Below are 12,633 nucleotides of genomic sequence, written 5' to 3' on the forward strand. Positions count from 1 at the left end.
GTTGTTGCAGTCTCTTCTAGCCATCTATTGATTGGTAATTTAGGTGTTCTGGAATCATCACCTACCTTTCTTTACACCCCTGGGGAAAGCAGTGGCTCACCTCACATGGTTCAATGGTACAATGTGCTGCTTTATCCCCTGTTTTCCTTTCAAAGCAGGCAAACAAAACCCCTCCCATGATTCACCTACATCTGGAATTTAACAATTGCAGCTTGGCTTTTTTTTTTTTAGTTCCATTCTTTTGCTCTGTCCTGAAGCTTAGTTATTTGTATCTTACTCTCTCAAAGTAGAAAGGGTGAGTGGCTTTAGTTCTAACACCAGCTGAACCTTCTGAACTGCACTGTGTTCCTTCCCTAGGAAATAAAATCACAGTATCACCAAGGTTGAAAGAGACCTCAAAGATCCTCAAGTCCAACCTGGCACCACAGACCTCATGACTAGACCATGGCACCAAGTGCCACATCCAATCCCCTCTTGAACCCCTCCAGGGATGGGGACTCCACCACCTCCCTGGGCAGCACATTCCAGTGGCAAACAACTCTCTCAGTGGAGAACTTTCTCCTCACCTTGAGCCTAAACTTCCCCAGGTGCAGCTTGAGACTGTGTCCTCTTGTTCTGGTGCTGGTTGCCTGAGAGAAGAGACCAAATGACACTATTGGCAGCAGTATTACTACTTCATTACTGCTCTGCCATTGCCAGTGACCGTCCTTTCCTTAAATCACACTTTCCCCCTGTCCTGTGCCAGAAAGGGAGGCAAAGGCTCTCTAGCAACTTACTGCCAGCAGAGTACAGGGATCAGCGGTGTACAGAACTTGGCAGTTGCTGTATTTCTGCAGTATTAGGTCCACTTTTTCTTAGGTGTGCTGTAAGAGAGTTCTTGATGGTGTATGTGGAAATGGTCATGGCAGTAGCTATTTTTTGTTCCCTGTATTGCATCTTCATGGAGGAGCAGAAATGGCATCACGGCTTCTCCCGAGAGCTGGTGAGAATTAGTTGCTCTTTGAATGTCTTCTGCTCTTGGCCAATAACAATTGGCCACGCTCCAGAAGGGGCCATGCCAAGTGGAGATGCTATTTCCAAGGCCCATATTGCACCCTTCATTTGTGGATCATGCTGCACTTCAGAAAAGGCAACGGGTCTCTCCCCCTGCCTCCTGTCTGATCAAATGTTACCATCCTCAGTCTGTGAAACTGGGGGGAAGTAACAGAGGGGATAAATGAATCACCCAGAGTGAAGCAGCAGCTCAGTAACAGAAAACACAGATCTCTCTGAGGATTGGATCATCTGAATCCCAGGTTCTTTTTGGGTAGGGAGGAGATGATTCTAAACCCTCCTCTCCATGGGGCTGTGCAAAGCAGTTTCCCAGGGCTCTGCATCACTGCTGCTCTCTTCTCAAAATTGTGCTGATGCAATTTGTGTCCAGTTCTGGGCTCCTCAGTTTAGGAAAGATGTTGAGATGCTGGAAGGTGTCCAGAGAAGGGCAACAAAGCTGGGGAGGGGTCTGGAGCACAGCCCTGTGAGGAGAGGCTGAGGGAGCTGGGGTTGCTTAGCCTGGAGAAGAGGAGGCTCAGGGGAGACCTTCTTGCTCTCTACAACTCCCTGAAGGGAGGTTGTAGCCAGGTGGGGGTTGGTCTCTTCTCCCAGGCAAGCAGGAGCAGAACAAGAGGACACAGTCTCAAGCTGTCCCAGGGGAGGTTTAGGCTGGTTATTAGGAAGAAATTCTTCCCAGCAAGAGAGACTGGCCATTGGAATGTGCTGCCCAGGGAGGTGGTGGAGTCACCATCCCTGGAGGTGTTTAAGAGGAGCCTGGCTGAGGCAATTGGTGCCATGGTTGAGCTGATGAGATGGTGTTGGGTGATAGGTTGGTCTTGATGATCTCTGAGGTCTTTTCCAGCCTGGTTAATTCTGCATTCTGTATTCTATTCTGTGATTTCAGGATGCTTTTTGGTGTACACAGGATCTGTGAACACCTCCCCCAGCACGCAGGCTTCTTCCTCACCGCAGGTGTCTGTCTGTCCCTTTATGTGTGACAGTATTGACAGCAGGTGACCATGTTTAGATGTCTGAGTACTTTGATTGAAGCAGTCTGCCTGCTTTTGAAATAGTCAAGAATACTCAGCTTTTATTTATCACTTTTATTTATTATCCACTTAATCAAATCTAGCCTGTGTTTGGCAGGCTAATTGTGTGCGTGGCTGACATCCATGGATGAGGTGGCTCCTTTGTGATTGCTAAATATGTTCTGTGTGCATTCCTAATTTCATGGGTCCAAGCCTTAAATTTGCAGAATGATGGCTGTTTAAATCACCTCAACTTGTCCCACCACAGCATCATGAATGGGCTTTGACAGTAATGGTTTGTGCAGTTCCCAGTTTCAAACACTCCTCTTCAGGACAGCTACAGCTCTTGATGATTTTGCATCTACACCAGTACAAACTGCTTCATTTCTTTCATTCCAGTACTTCACAAAGTAGGTCAGAGTGATGACAAGCCCCCTTCAGCAGCCTTCCAGTACCTCCCATCTGGGGAGGAACTTTTGATGAGGGCTTGGAGTGACAGGACAAGGGACAATGGATTGAAGCTGGAAGAGGGGAGATTGAGACTGGACATGAGGAAGAATTTCTTTACAGTGAGGGTGGTGAACAGGTTGCCCAGGGAGGTTGTGGGTGTCCCCTCCCTGGAGGTGTTCAAGGACAGGTTGGATGAGGCCTTGAGCATTCTGGGCTGGTGGAAGATGTTGGAACTGGATGATCTTGAAGGTCCCTTCCAAGCCAAACCATTCTTTGATTCTATGAATAAGAGACCAGACTTCTAGAACAAGGAGACTTGGTCCCTTCCAACCTAAACCATTCTATTAATAATCTGAGTAGCTTATATTCAGCCTGGAGAAGAGAAGGCTCCAGGCAAACCTAATAGTGACCTTCTGGTACCTGAAGGAAGCTACAAGAAGGATAGAGAGAGACTGTTAGCAAAGGCCTGCAGTAGCAGGACAAGGAGCAATGGTTTGAAATGAGAAAAGAGCAGATTTAGATTGGATGTTAGGAACAAATTCTGCACCATAAGGGTGGTGGAACACTGCAACTGGTTGCCCAAGGAGGTAGTTGATGCTTCATCCCTGCAGATGTTCAAGGTGAGGCTCAGCAAGGCTCTTGGGAACCTGCTGTAGTTGAGGATGTCCCTGCTGATGACTGCAAAGGGGTCTGACTGTATGAGCTTTGGAGATCCCTTCCACCCTAAACCATTCTATGATTCTAAAGATGTGATGGGGGAGGTGAATTTTCTAGTATCAACATAGCAGTTCAGCAGGGTCACAAAGAAAGCAAAGCTTTCTTAAGATCCAGGGCAGTACCTTGCCTAGAGATGTGTATTACTGTGTCATAGCTTTGCATGGAGAAAGAGGCTGTCTTTATGTTGCTCCCAAGAGTTGCACAAAAGGAATTCTAAGATAAAAGGTAAAAAACAAAAAAGGTTTGGTTTGGTTTGGTTTGGTTTGGTTTTCCCATTCCACGTGAAAACTAGGTATAAATATCTCCACATAGCCTGCTTTGGCAGGTGGGGGAAAGATGTGGTCAGACTATCAACTGGTTGCTGTTGAACTGGTGGCCTTTTGTTCAGACTGGTTTGAAGAGTGAGGTGACATACCAGCCTGGTGTCTGGTGTGGTGCTCTTGTCCTTTCTTGGGGTCTGTCTTGCGTGCAGAACTCCCTCTTGCCTGCATTCAGCTCACCACAGCAACCTGGCAATGCAAATACCTGCTGTACTTCAAGCCAAACAGTTATTAAGACGTCGTCCTGCACTCTGTGCCCTTCCAAGACAAGCTTATGCAAATACACAAATACCCAATGCCTCTTGACACAGCTGAAAGAAATTCAGCCCCAGTGATGTTGTTTCTCATGGGAAAAGGCATTTAGAAATGGAGTGAAAAATGAAGCTCTGACCCCTTTTCTCCTTTCTCTATTTGTTTTCCTCTTCCTGTTGGTTTTTTATCATCCACAGAGGAACAATGTCACATATCCAATCTCTTTACCTCTTAAACAGTCTGGGATGCTTGAGTGTCCTTGCTGGAGTTTAGGAAGTGAACTGGCAGACAAAATTTTGTTGGGTTGACACTGCAAATACACAGTGTGAAGGAGCCACATCGACACCCAGGTTGAAATTAGCTCTTTTTTTTTTTGGAGGCGAGTGCAATTTATGATGAGAAATGAACTAAGCTTCTTCCTCAAAGTCACAGCTATAGATCAGTGAGAAGCCTGAAGGACTACTTGAATCCTGAGAGGTGGCACTTTGATCTACAGCACTGAGGCTGGTGCCAAGAAGGGAAAATCAACAAGATCTTCCCCTGATTTATGCAGGCCAGACATCTGTGACTTGCCTTTCGAAGGTGATCTCACAGAGGCGTAATTAAAACTTGATGGTGTTATTAAACAATCATGATGATTTGTGGCCCTGCTTTGTAGCCATGTGTGGTTGTAAATGTGCTTAGTCCCTGCTTGTGAAAATGAAGGTTAGAGAGCCCTGGGCTTATTATAGGTAGGGATTTTGCAGGTAGAAGGTGTCCCGATTATTCTTATGCTGGAGTGCATCAGCACTAGTGTGGCCAGGAAGAGCAGGGAGGTCATTCTGCCCTGCACTCAGCACTGGTTAGACCACACCTTGAGTCCTGTGTCCAGTTCTGGGCTCCTCACTTTAGGAAGGATATTGAGATGCTGGAAGGTGTCCAGAGAAGGGCAAGAAAGCTGGGGAGGGGTCTGGAGCACAGCCCTGTGAGGAGAGGCTGAGGGAGCTGGGGTTGCTTAGCCTGGAGAAGAGGAGGCTTAGGGGACACCTTCTTGCTGTCTACATGGGGGTTGGTCTCTTCTCCCAGGCAACCAGCACCAGAACAAGAGGACACAGTCTCAAGCTGTGCCAGGGGAGGTTTAGGCTGGAGGTGAGGAGAAAGTTCTTCCCAGCAAGAGATTGGCCATTGGAATGTGCTGCCCAGGGAGGTGGTGGAGTCACCATCACTGGAGGTGTTCAAAAAAGGCTTGGACGTGGCACTTGAAGCCATGGTTTAGTTGTCAGGAGGTGTTAGGGTGATAGCTAATAGATTGGACTTGATGATCTCTGAGGTCTTTTCCAACCTGGTTGATCCTATGATTCTGTTTCAGTTTAGAACTAGTGAAATTGCAACTTATTGGGGTAAAACAAAACGACAAAACCAACCAACCAACCAACCAAAAACCTAAAGAAAAACAAACCCAATAAGTTTCTAATTAGTAAAACTGAGCAGCCTCTAAATGTGCCCACTCTGCAGAGTCAGGCAGGGCTCTGACATTGGAGATGCTGACTCGGGGCTGGAGAGCGGGGTAAGACAGCAGGTTGTGCCTTGGTCTTACTCTGGTCTTGAAACCACTGGGACACAGCATTGCCTCTTCCTTCATCTTACCTGTCAAAAGGAGGAGAAAGGTCCATCTTTCATTAGCTATTTAAACACTCTGAGCAGAGCACAGACATGACCTGAGCTGCAGGCAGCCTCGAGATATGCTGTAATGGAAACACCACTGATGTGCTGACTTCCTGATTGTGCCATTGCATTGTCTCGCTTTGGATAGAATTTATGAGGCATAGAAAGATATCTTTGAAGTCAAGTATGGATTTTTTTTTTTTCTTCCCCATTTACACTCTCTGGATGCTGGTGGGAATTGTGAAGCAGCTGTTTGTCAATGGGGTTTGAGTTGGGGTTTTTTCCTTGCCCTTTTATACTCTGGATGCTGGTGGGAATGGTGAAGCAGCTGTTTATCAGCTGGTTTCCAGTTGTTCTTGGGACTTGTTTTGTACTTTAAGGCACTGATTCTGCCTTTCTCCATTGATAGAAATAACAGTGGTTTCTGCTCCCTGATTTTCAGACTGAAAAGGCATAAAGCACAGTATGTTGCCTACTTATAAAAGCAGGTAGGGAGCTGAGGCAGCACCTCTGATTCTGCATGCAGAGCAGTCAAGGCTGTAGCTCCTCTTTGGGGGTGATTCTCCTAAGAAGCACAAGTTGGAAATGATGATGAAGCTTCTGAGAATCCCTGGCCTTTCCATTAATTCTGATGTATTGATTTTTATGAGCAGGAGCAGTGCTATGCTCGGGCTCTGAGGAGGATGAGAAAGGCCAGTGTGCATCTGGGGTTATTGCCTCGTTTCACGCTGTGATTTATACAGCGGAGGTAGAGGCTGCATTCTTCCGCCTGGGGTTATTTTGTGCCTTCTCATCATTGTAGTATTTCATGATTTAAAGACAACTGCCCTCTGAGAACCTGTTCTGTTGTGTCTCTGACATTATTACAGGCTGAAGGTCTGATTATGGGAAGTGCTGAGCCCTTGCAGCTCCAGTGGAATGAATGGAAGCTGAAGGTGCTCAGAAAATGATGCCTGAGGCGTTGTATTCCTTTAAAGGGACTGAATTGTACCTCATGAATACAATTCTCTGCTTTGACTAATTCCCCCTTGACTGCACATCCTGTGAAGTAAATGGAGTTTAGTTGATTAGAATGAAACCTGTGTTCCAAAATTAGCTCTCCCTCTCACTTAGGTAGCTGAGGAATCGATGAGATCTGGGTAAACCTGATGTTAAAATTGAGCTTCAGATTCACAATTAAGCTCCAGAGTTTTGCTTTTCAATTGGACTCTCACACATTGGGAAAGTCCAGAAACCTTTCTCATTGAAGGTTCAGGTGATTCAAAGCACACCTCCTGTCCCTGTGGCAGAGCTACTAGTGCAGCAGAGGTGACTATCAGCGCACTAAAAGGATGGGTTTGCATCTAAAAGAACTGCCAGGAACAAGAGCTTGCAGCTGGTGCAGGGAGCCAGCCTGCCTGAGCCATTCACTTCTCCTGCAAAGAGTCTTAATTCTAATTTCTCCAGTTCCACTGAGAGGAAGCAGATGTCAGGTAGTCATCCAGCCTCAGGAAAAGGGTGATTTATCCTAGTGCTTGATAATTCTACTGGCTTGGCAGAGGAGGGAGCTTGCCTAAGGCACTGCCTGTTTGATCTTGAAGTATGGGAAGGTGTTGCTGTATAGACAAGAGAGCCACATCTGGACAAATCCAGAGGAGCTCTCATGCAGAGGGGAAAGCTGAACCTGAGAGATTTGGGGACTGGGTAGCTGCAGAAAGGCTGTTGTAGGTTAAGGGCTAACTGTCCTAGCACACAGATGAATCCCTCCAGAAGGATTAGTAGTCTCAGGGAGTGGACAATCCTCCCAGAGGGAGGAACAGGACACTGTGATTTGTTATTCCATTACCCTTTCCTGTATCTCTCTATTTAAGGGAGAGCATGTCCACATTTATCTCTCCTGGCTCTGGCTTTCACTGTGGATGTATGGGGGAGGGTTTTTGGTGGTGGGTGTCTACCTTTTACTGCGTAGGTGAGGCCTCCCTTGTGGGGGCAAAGCTGATTCTGAGTGTTTGTATATATCTTTTTGTGCCTTGGTACCTTTTGTACTTTTGTTTATTTCTGTAAATAGCATTTATATTTAACCTCCAGTTCTGTGTAAGTGTTTTTATTTACTCCTTTGGGGTAAATACCTTCTGTCCTGAGTGGCTCCTGGCTCAAGCCAGGACAAAGGCTTAGTCCACTTTGTTAGTCTTTTGAAAACATAAATATGCAACCAAAGGAGGTGATCCTGCTAGTCATGGCAGGGCCTTGGGATCCTGAGGGAGCTGGGGTTGCTCAGCCTGGAGGAGAGGAGGCTCAGGGGAGACCTTCTTGCTCTCTACAACTCCCTGAAGGGAGGTTGTAGCCATGTGGGGGTTGGTCTCTTCTCCCAGGCAACCAGCAGCAGAACAAGAGGACACAGTCTCAAGCTGTGCCAGGGGAGGTTTAAACTGGAGGTGAGGAGAAAGTTCTTCCCAGCAAGAGAGATTGCCCATTGGAATGTGCTGCCCAGGGAGGTGGTGGAGTCACCATCCCTGGAGGTGTTTAACACGAGCCTGGCTGAGGCACTTGGTGCCACGGTCTAGTTGATTAGATGGTTTTGGTTGATAGGTTGGACTGGCTGATCTCCAAGGTCTTTTCCAGACTGGTTAATTGTGTATTCTGCAAACAGTTAGCTGCTTCCACTTGTTCTTGCTGCTGGTCTCCTCAAACACTTTGTGCAGTGTTTCATTGCCTTTGAGAATGTTGGCCAAGGCTGGTTTTTTCAGGATAACATTTTGACATCCTTTTCTTCTAGAATTGGGACTCCTCCTAGTTAGAGTGGCTTCTGAGCTTTGTGGCTGATTGTATTTTCTGTCTGTTTTCTGGAGCTCCTGTCTGTACATATTTCATTTCACCCTCCTTGTCCTTCTGGTTTGTTTTTCAGCGAGTGAGACCTGCAACGATTTCCACCCCATGTTCTTCACCCACGACAGATCGTTCGAGGAGTTCTTCTGCATCTGCATCCAGCTCTTGAACAAGACTTGGAAGGAAATGAGGGCAACTTCAGAGGACTTTAACAAGGCAAGAGAAAGGCTGGGGTGGGAATTAAGTGGGCAGGATGGTGAAACAAGGCCATGTGTGCTTCTCTAGGGGCACAGAGAGTTACTGATCCTGCCTCTCCTCAGTGCTGTGGAGTTTTCATCTGTTCAGATTCTTTGCTCATAAAGCTTCTACAAAGGGGAGGCAGGAGATGGGATGAGTAAGGGAGGTTCACAGACCTTTTCCCATCCTGTTCCACTGCAAACTGTGGAAGGAAAAACCTGGCTTGAGGGGAAATGCTGACTTTATGTTACCAATATTATGCTGAAGTGCTGCAGCCTCTGAGGTTGTAAATAATGCAAAGTGAGTACTGCAGTGGTAATTCTGTGCATCCTTTTCATTTCATGTGAGGCCTAAAGTGATAAAACATTCAAGAATGGGCTCAACCCTGACTAAGTGCTGTGCAATTCATCCTGCTAAAACAAACAAAAAAACCCTCACCCACCAAGCCAAACAAAAAACCCCACTCAGTATGGCACCCTTGTAGTTGTAAGACAGAGTTCTGGAAGCTGCAGCCAGTCTCCTGACTATCAGCAAAGCTATGGAGAACAGAGGTGTCTTAGTGGTCCCCCAACATTGTGTTTTAACTCTCTTACCTGGAGGCTTGAAAGTGTCTTTGGTGTTTTGTAAGAATGGCAAACTCATGTGGCCAGCTGCCATCCTTATCTTTGTTGGGATCTTTTGACTGGATCTTGAGAGCCTCTTCCTGACAGTTGGTTGTAGAGCTCTTGGTTCAGAATGAAAAGTGAGACTGTGCCAGCATGTGCCATATAAGTGCTCTGAAGCCACCAGGCTCAAATGTTACATGAGAGCTAGTAAGAATGATCATGCCAAGCTTGTTGGAGCCATCTGCTTCTGAAGCAGTCTAAATGTCCATGCTCCACTGCAGAGTAAGGGTGGATCCTTAGGTGTTGAATAGCTCACCTTTGGGGAGTTCTTTTAGTTAAGATAGTTAATAGCAGTACCAGAGCCCACAGAGCAGAGAGGAAGCAAGCCCAAAATGCATGCTGCTGTAGCTATAGGTGACCTGGAGGCTTCGTCTTGCGTGGAATTTCTGAGCCACTTCTCTTATGGTCCAGGAATAGAGAAGGAGCAATAGCAAAGAGAGTTCATTGAACTGTGTAGAAACCTAGGACCATAGGCTTTTAAAAGGCAACCTTGTGGAGACTGCTTCACAGAATCACAGAATTGTCAGGGTTGGAAGGGACCTCAAGGATCAGCCAGCTCCAGCCCCCCTGCCATTGGCAGGGGCACCACACTCCAGCGGGTTGCTCACAGCCACAGCCAGCCTGGCTGCAAAAACGTCCAGGGATGAGGCTGCCACCTCCCTGGGCAACCTGTGCCAGTGTCTCACCACCCTCATGGGGAACAACTTCTTCCTAACATCCAATCTCAATTTACCCATTTCTAGTTTTGCTCCATCTCCCCCCAGGCCTGTCACTCCCTGACACCCTCAAAAGTCCCTCCCCAGCTCTCTTGTAGCCCCCTTAAGATACTGGAAGGCCACAATTAGGTCTCCTTGGAGCCTTCTCTTCTCCAGACTGAACAACCCCAACTCAGTCTGTCCTCACAGGAGAGCAGCTCCAGCCCCTCTGCTCATCCTCGTGGCCCTTCTCTGAACACCTTCCAGCACCTCCAGATCCTTCCTGTAATAGAGGCTTCAGGACTGGACACAGTGCTCCAGGTGGGGTCTCAGCAGAGCAGAGCAGAGCAGAGGGGGAGAATCACCTCCCTGGCCCTGCTGGCTCTGCTTCTCTTGCTGCAGCCCAGGCTCTGGTTGGCTTTCTGGGCTGCAAGTGCTCACTGCTGGCTCCTGTTGAGCTTCTCCTCCACCAGCACCCCCAAGTCCTTTTCTTCAGGGCTGCTCTCAAGCCAGTCCCTGCCCAGCCTATGTCAGTGCTTAGGAAATTCTTTCTTCTAGTCATAAGGAGACTTTCAAGCTCTTACCCACTTCAGGCAACAAGTGGTGGTGGTGGTGTTGTGCACTATTCAGCTGATCAGTGTCTGCAGGGATCTGAGTGGTGCAAGCTGCCTTGTAGTGTGGGCTTGTGAAGCACTTCTGGATTCGTGGGGGCTGATATGTTGTATAGTGGAACCCATCTGGTCGGTGGGTGACAGCTGCCAGTGCTGATGGCTTTACCAGACTGAGCAACACCATTCTTCATCCCTGCCTGGTAGGAGGTTTTGGTGCTCATGCCATGTTAGTGTTCTATCTGCATCTTTACTGTCTGCTAAGGGAAGGGTACCTGTTTCTGTGCTGTTACATCTGAAACCTTGGCAGGCAAAGGCCATGTGGACCCAGGGAACATTCAGCTCCTACTTTCAGGAAGGAATGGGAAGAAAGCAGGTCTCAGAAGATGCAGTAGCTTAGTTAACGTGGGAAAATCCTCTTTTATCCTCTCTTTATGTTACTGCTTTTCAGTGTCAGTATCTTGATTGTCTTGGTAATGTATGAAACACCACTTTGCGGTGGCTTGCTGCCCACCTGGCTGATGGGGGTCAGTCACATTCTCCCATCTCCCCTTTCCCCTCCAGAACAAAACTGGACACTGTCAGCGTGTAGGAAGCTCTCTACAACTACCTTCAAGGGGGTTGTAGACAGGCAGAGGTTGGTCTCTTCTCCCAGGCAACCAGCACCAGAACAAGAGGACACAGTCTCAGGCTGCACCAGGGGAGGTTTAGGCTGGAGGTTAGGAGGAAGTTTTGTACAGAGAGAGTGACTGGCCATTGGAATGGGCTGCCTGAGGAGGTGGTGGGGTCACCATCACTGGAGGTGTTCAGGAGGAGACTTGATGGTGTGCTTGGTGCCATGGTTTAGTTGATTGGGTGGTGTTGGATGATAGGTTGAATGCGATGATCTTGAAGGTCTCTTCCAACCTGGCCTGGTCTATTCTATTCTATTCTATTCTATTCTATTCTATTCTATTCTATTCTATTCTATTCTATTCTATTCTATTCTATTCTATTCCTATTCTTGAGACCTGGGAATTCTGTTAAAAAAAACTCTCCCACTTAATCTTTAATCCTAAGTGACCAAGAGGAGCTTTTGGTTCAGTTTTAAACTTGTGGTTAATCACAATGGCTTTGTACCTTGAGGAGCTCTGTGTGCACATCTAGAGATTTATTTCTTCCTCTCTTGTGTCAGATGATGACAGCTGCTGAAAGAAGTGAGGTGATTGAATACTTCCCCTCAGGTTCCAGTGCTGCTTCTCAAGGGGTTTTTTAAGCATCAGATTGAGACTTCCTCTTGGTGACACAGAGGCAGACTGAAGCATTGTGGTTCTTCATGTTGTGGATAGGTTTGTTGATTTGGTTTTCTTTTAAAGCTTAGGAAGATAATTAAAACAGCACTTTGCTCTGAGCTGGAAGAATTGTATGGTGGCTTAGTGAAATATTTATGATCCCATGCTTTGTCTCTCTGATTTCCATTCATTTGAACAGACACCTTTTGTTAATCCTTGCCTTAGAAAAACTCCTTAGATCTCTATGGTGATAGCATGATACTGTCAGACCTAAAGCCCCTTTCACAGCTTCTCAATATAGTGGTAGATGCTTGAAAAGAGTAATTCAGTCAGGCAGCTAGGCTCATATTGTGCCTTTGTAGCGTTTTAAGGCATACATAATTCATCTCTGCTGAGCTTTCTGGAGAAATTGAGATGCAGGTGGATAGACAGACATGCAAGTGGCAACAATTCCATTTGAAACCTTTTTGTTTTCCTCTGGGCCTACAGATGATCAAAGGGACGTCTTCCAATCTCTGTCCTCCACAGTCATCTGTGAGCAGACAGCATGGTTTATGACTTTGAAAATCTAATCTTGTCTCTGAGCTTTACATAATTCTACATCTTCTATTGCAGCAGAAGAAAGCATTGTGTAATGAATTGTGGATGACTGTAAGAAGGTGGACTCATTTATCCACTCCACTGTAGAAACCTTCACCACCAGCCTGCCCATGGAAAAGAGTCTGCCCATGGAGGTGGTGGAGTCACCATCACTGGAGGTGTTCAGGAGGAGACTGGCTGAGGCACTTGGTGCCATGGTTGAGTTGATGAGATGGTGTTGGGTGATAGGTTGGACTTGATGATCTCAAAGGTCTTTTCCAACCTGGTCTGGTCTGGTCTTTTCTATTCTTCTCTTCTCTTCTCTTCTCT

At 46.9% G+C, this 12,633-nt stretch overlaps 1 protein-coding gene across 3 annotated transcripts in view; it reads left to right on the forward strand.

The window, feature by feature from the left end:
- Positions 1-12,633, forward strand: part of ELMO1 (engulfment and cell motility 1) — a 405,265-nt gene that overhangs the window by 240,065 nt on the left and 152,567 nt on the right. For all 3 annotated transcript variants that reach the window (XM_068152730.1, XM_068152729.1, XM_068152731.1), the window contains one exon: positions 8,328-8,464. In XM_068152730.1, coding sequence (XP_068008831.1) covers positions 8,328-8,464 — 137 coding nt within the window. The remainder of the gene's footprint in view (positions 1-8,327; positions 8,465-12,633) is intronic.

This window comes from Melanerpes formicivorus, unplaced genomic scaffold (genome assembly GCF_026170545.1).
Source record: "Melanerpes formicivorus ecotype bairdi unplaced genomic scaffold, bMelFor1.0.p_v2 SCAF_24, whole genome shotgun sequence".
In the NCBI taxonomy this organism is placed as follows: Eukaryota; Metazoa; Chordata; class Aves; order Piciformes; family Picidae; genus Melanerpes; species Melanerpes formicivorus.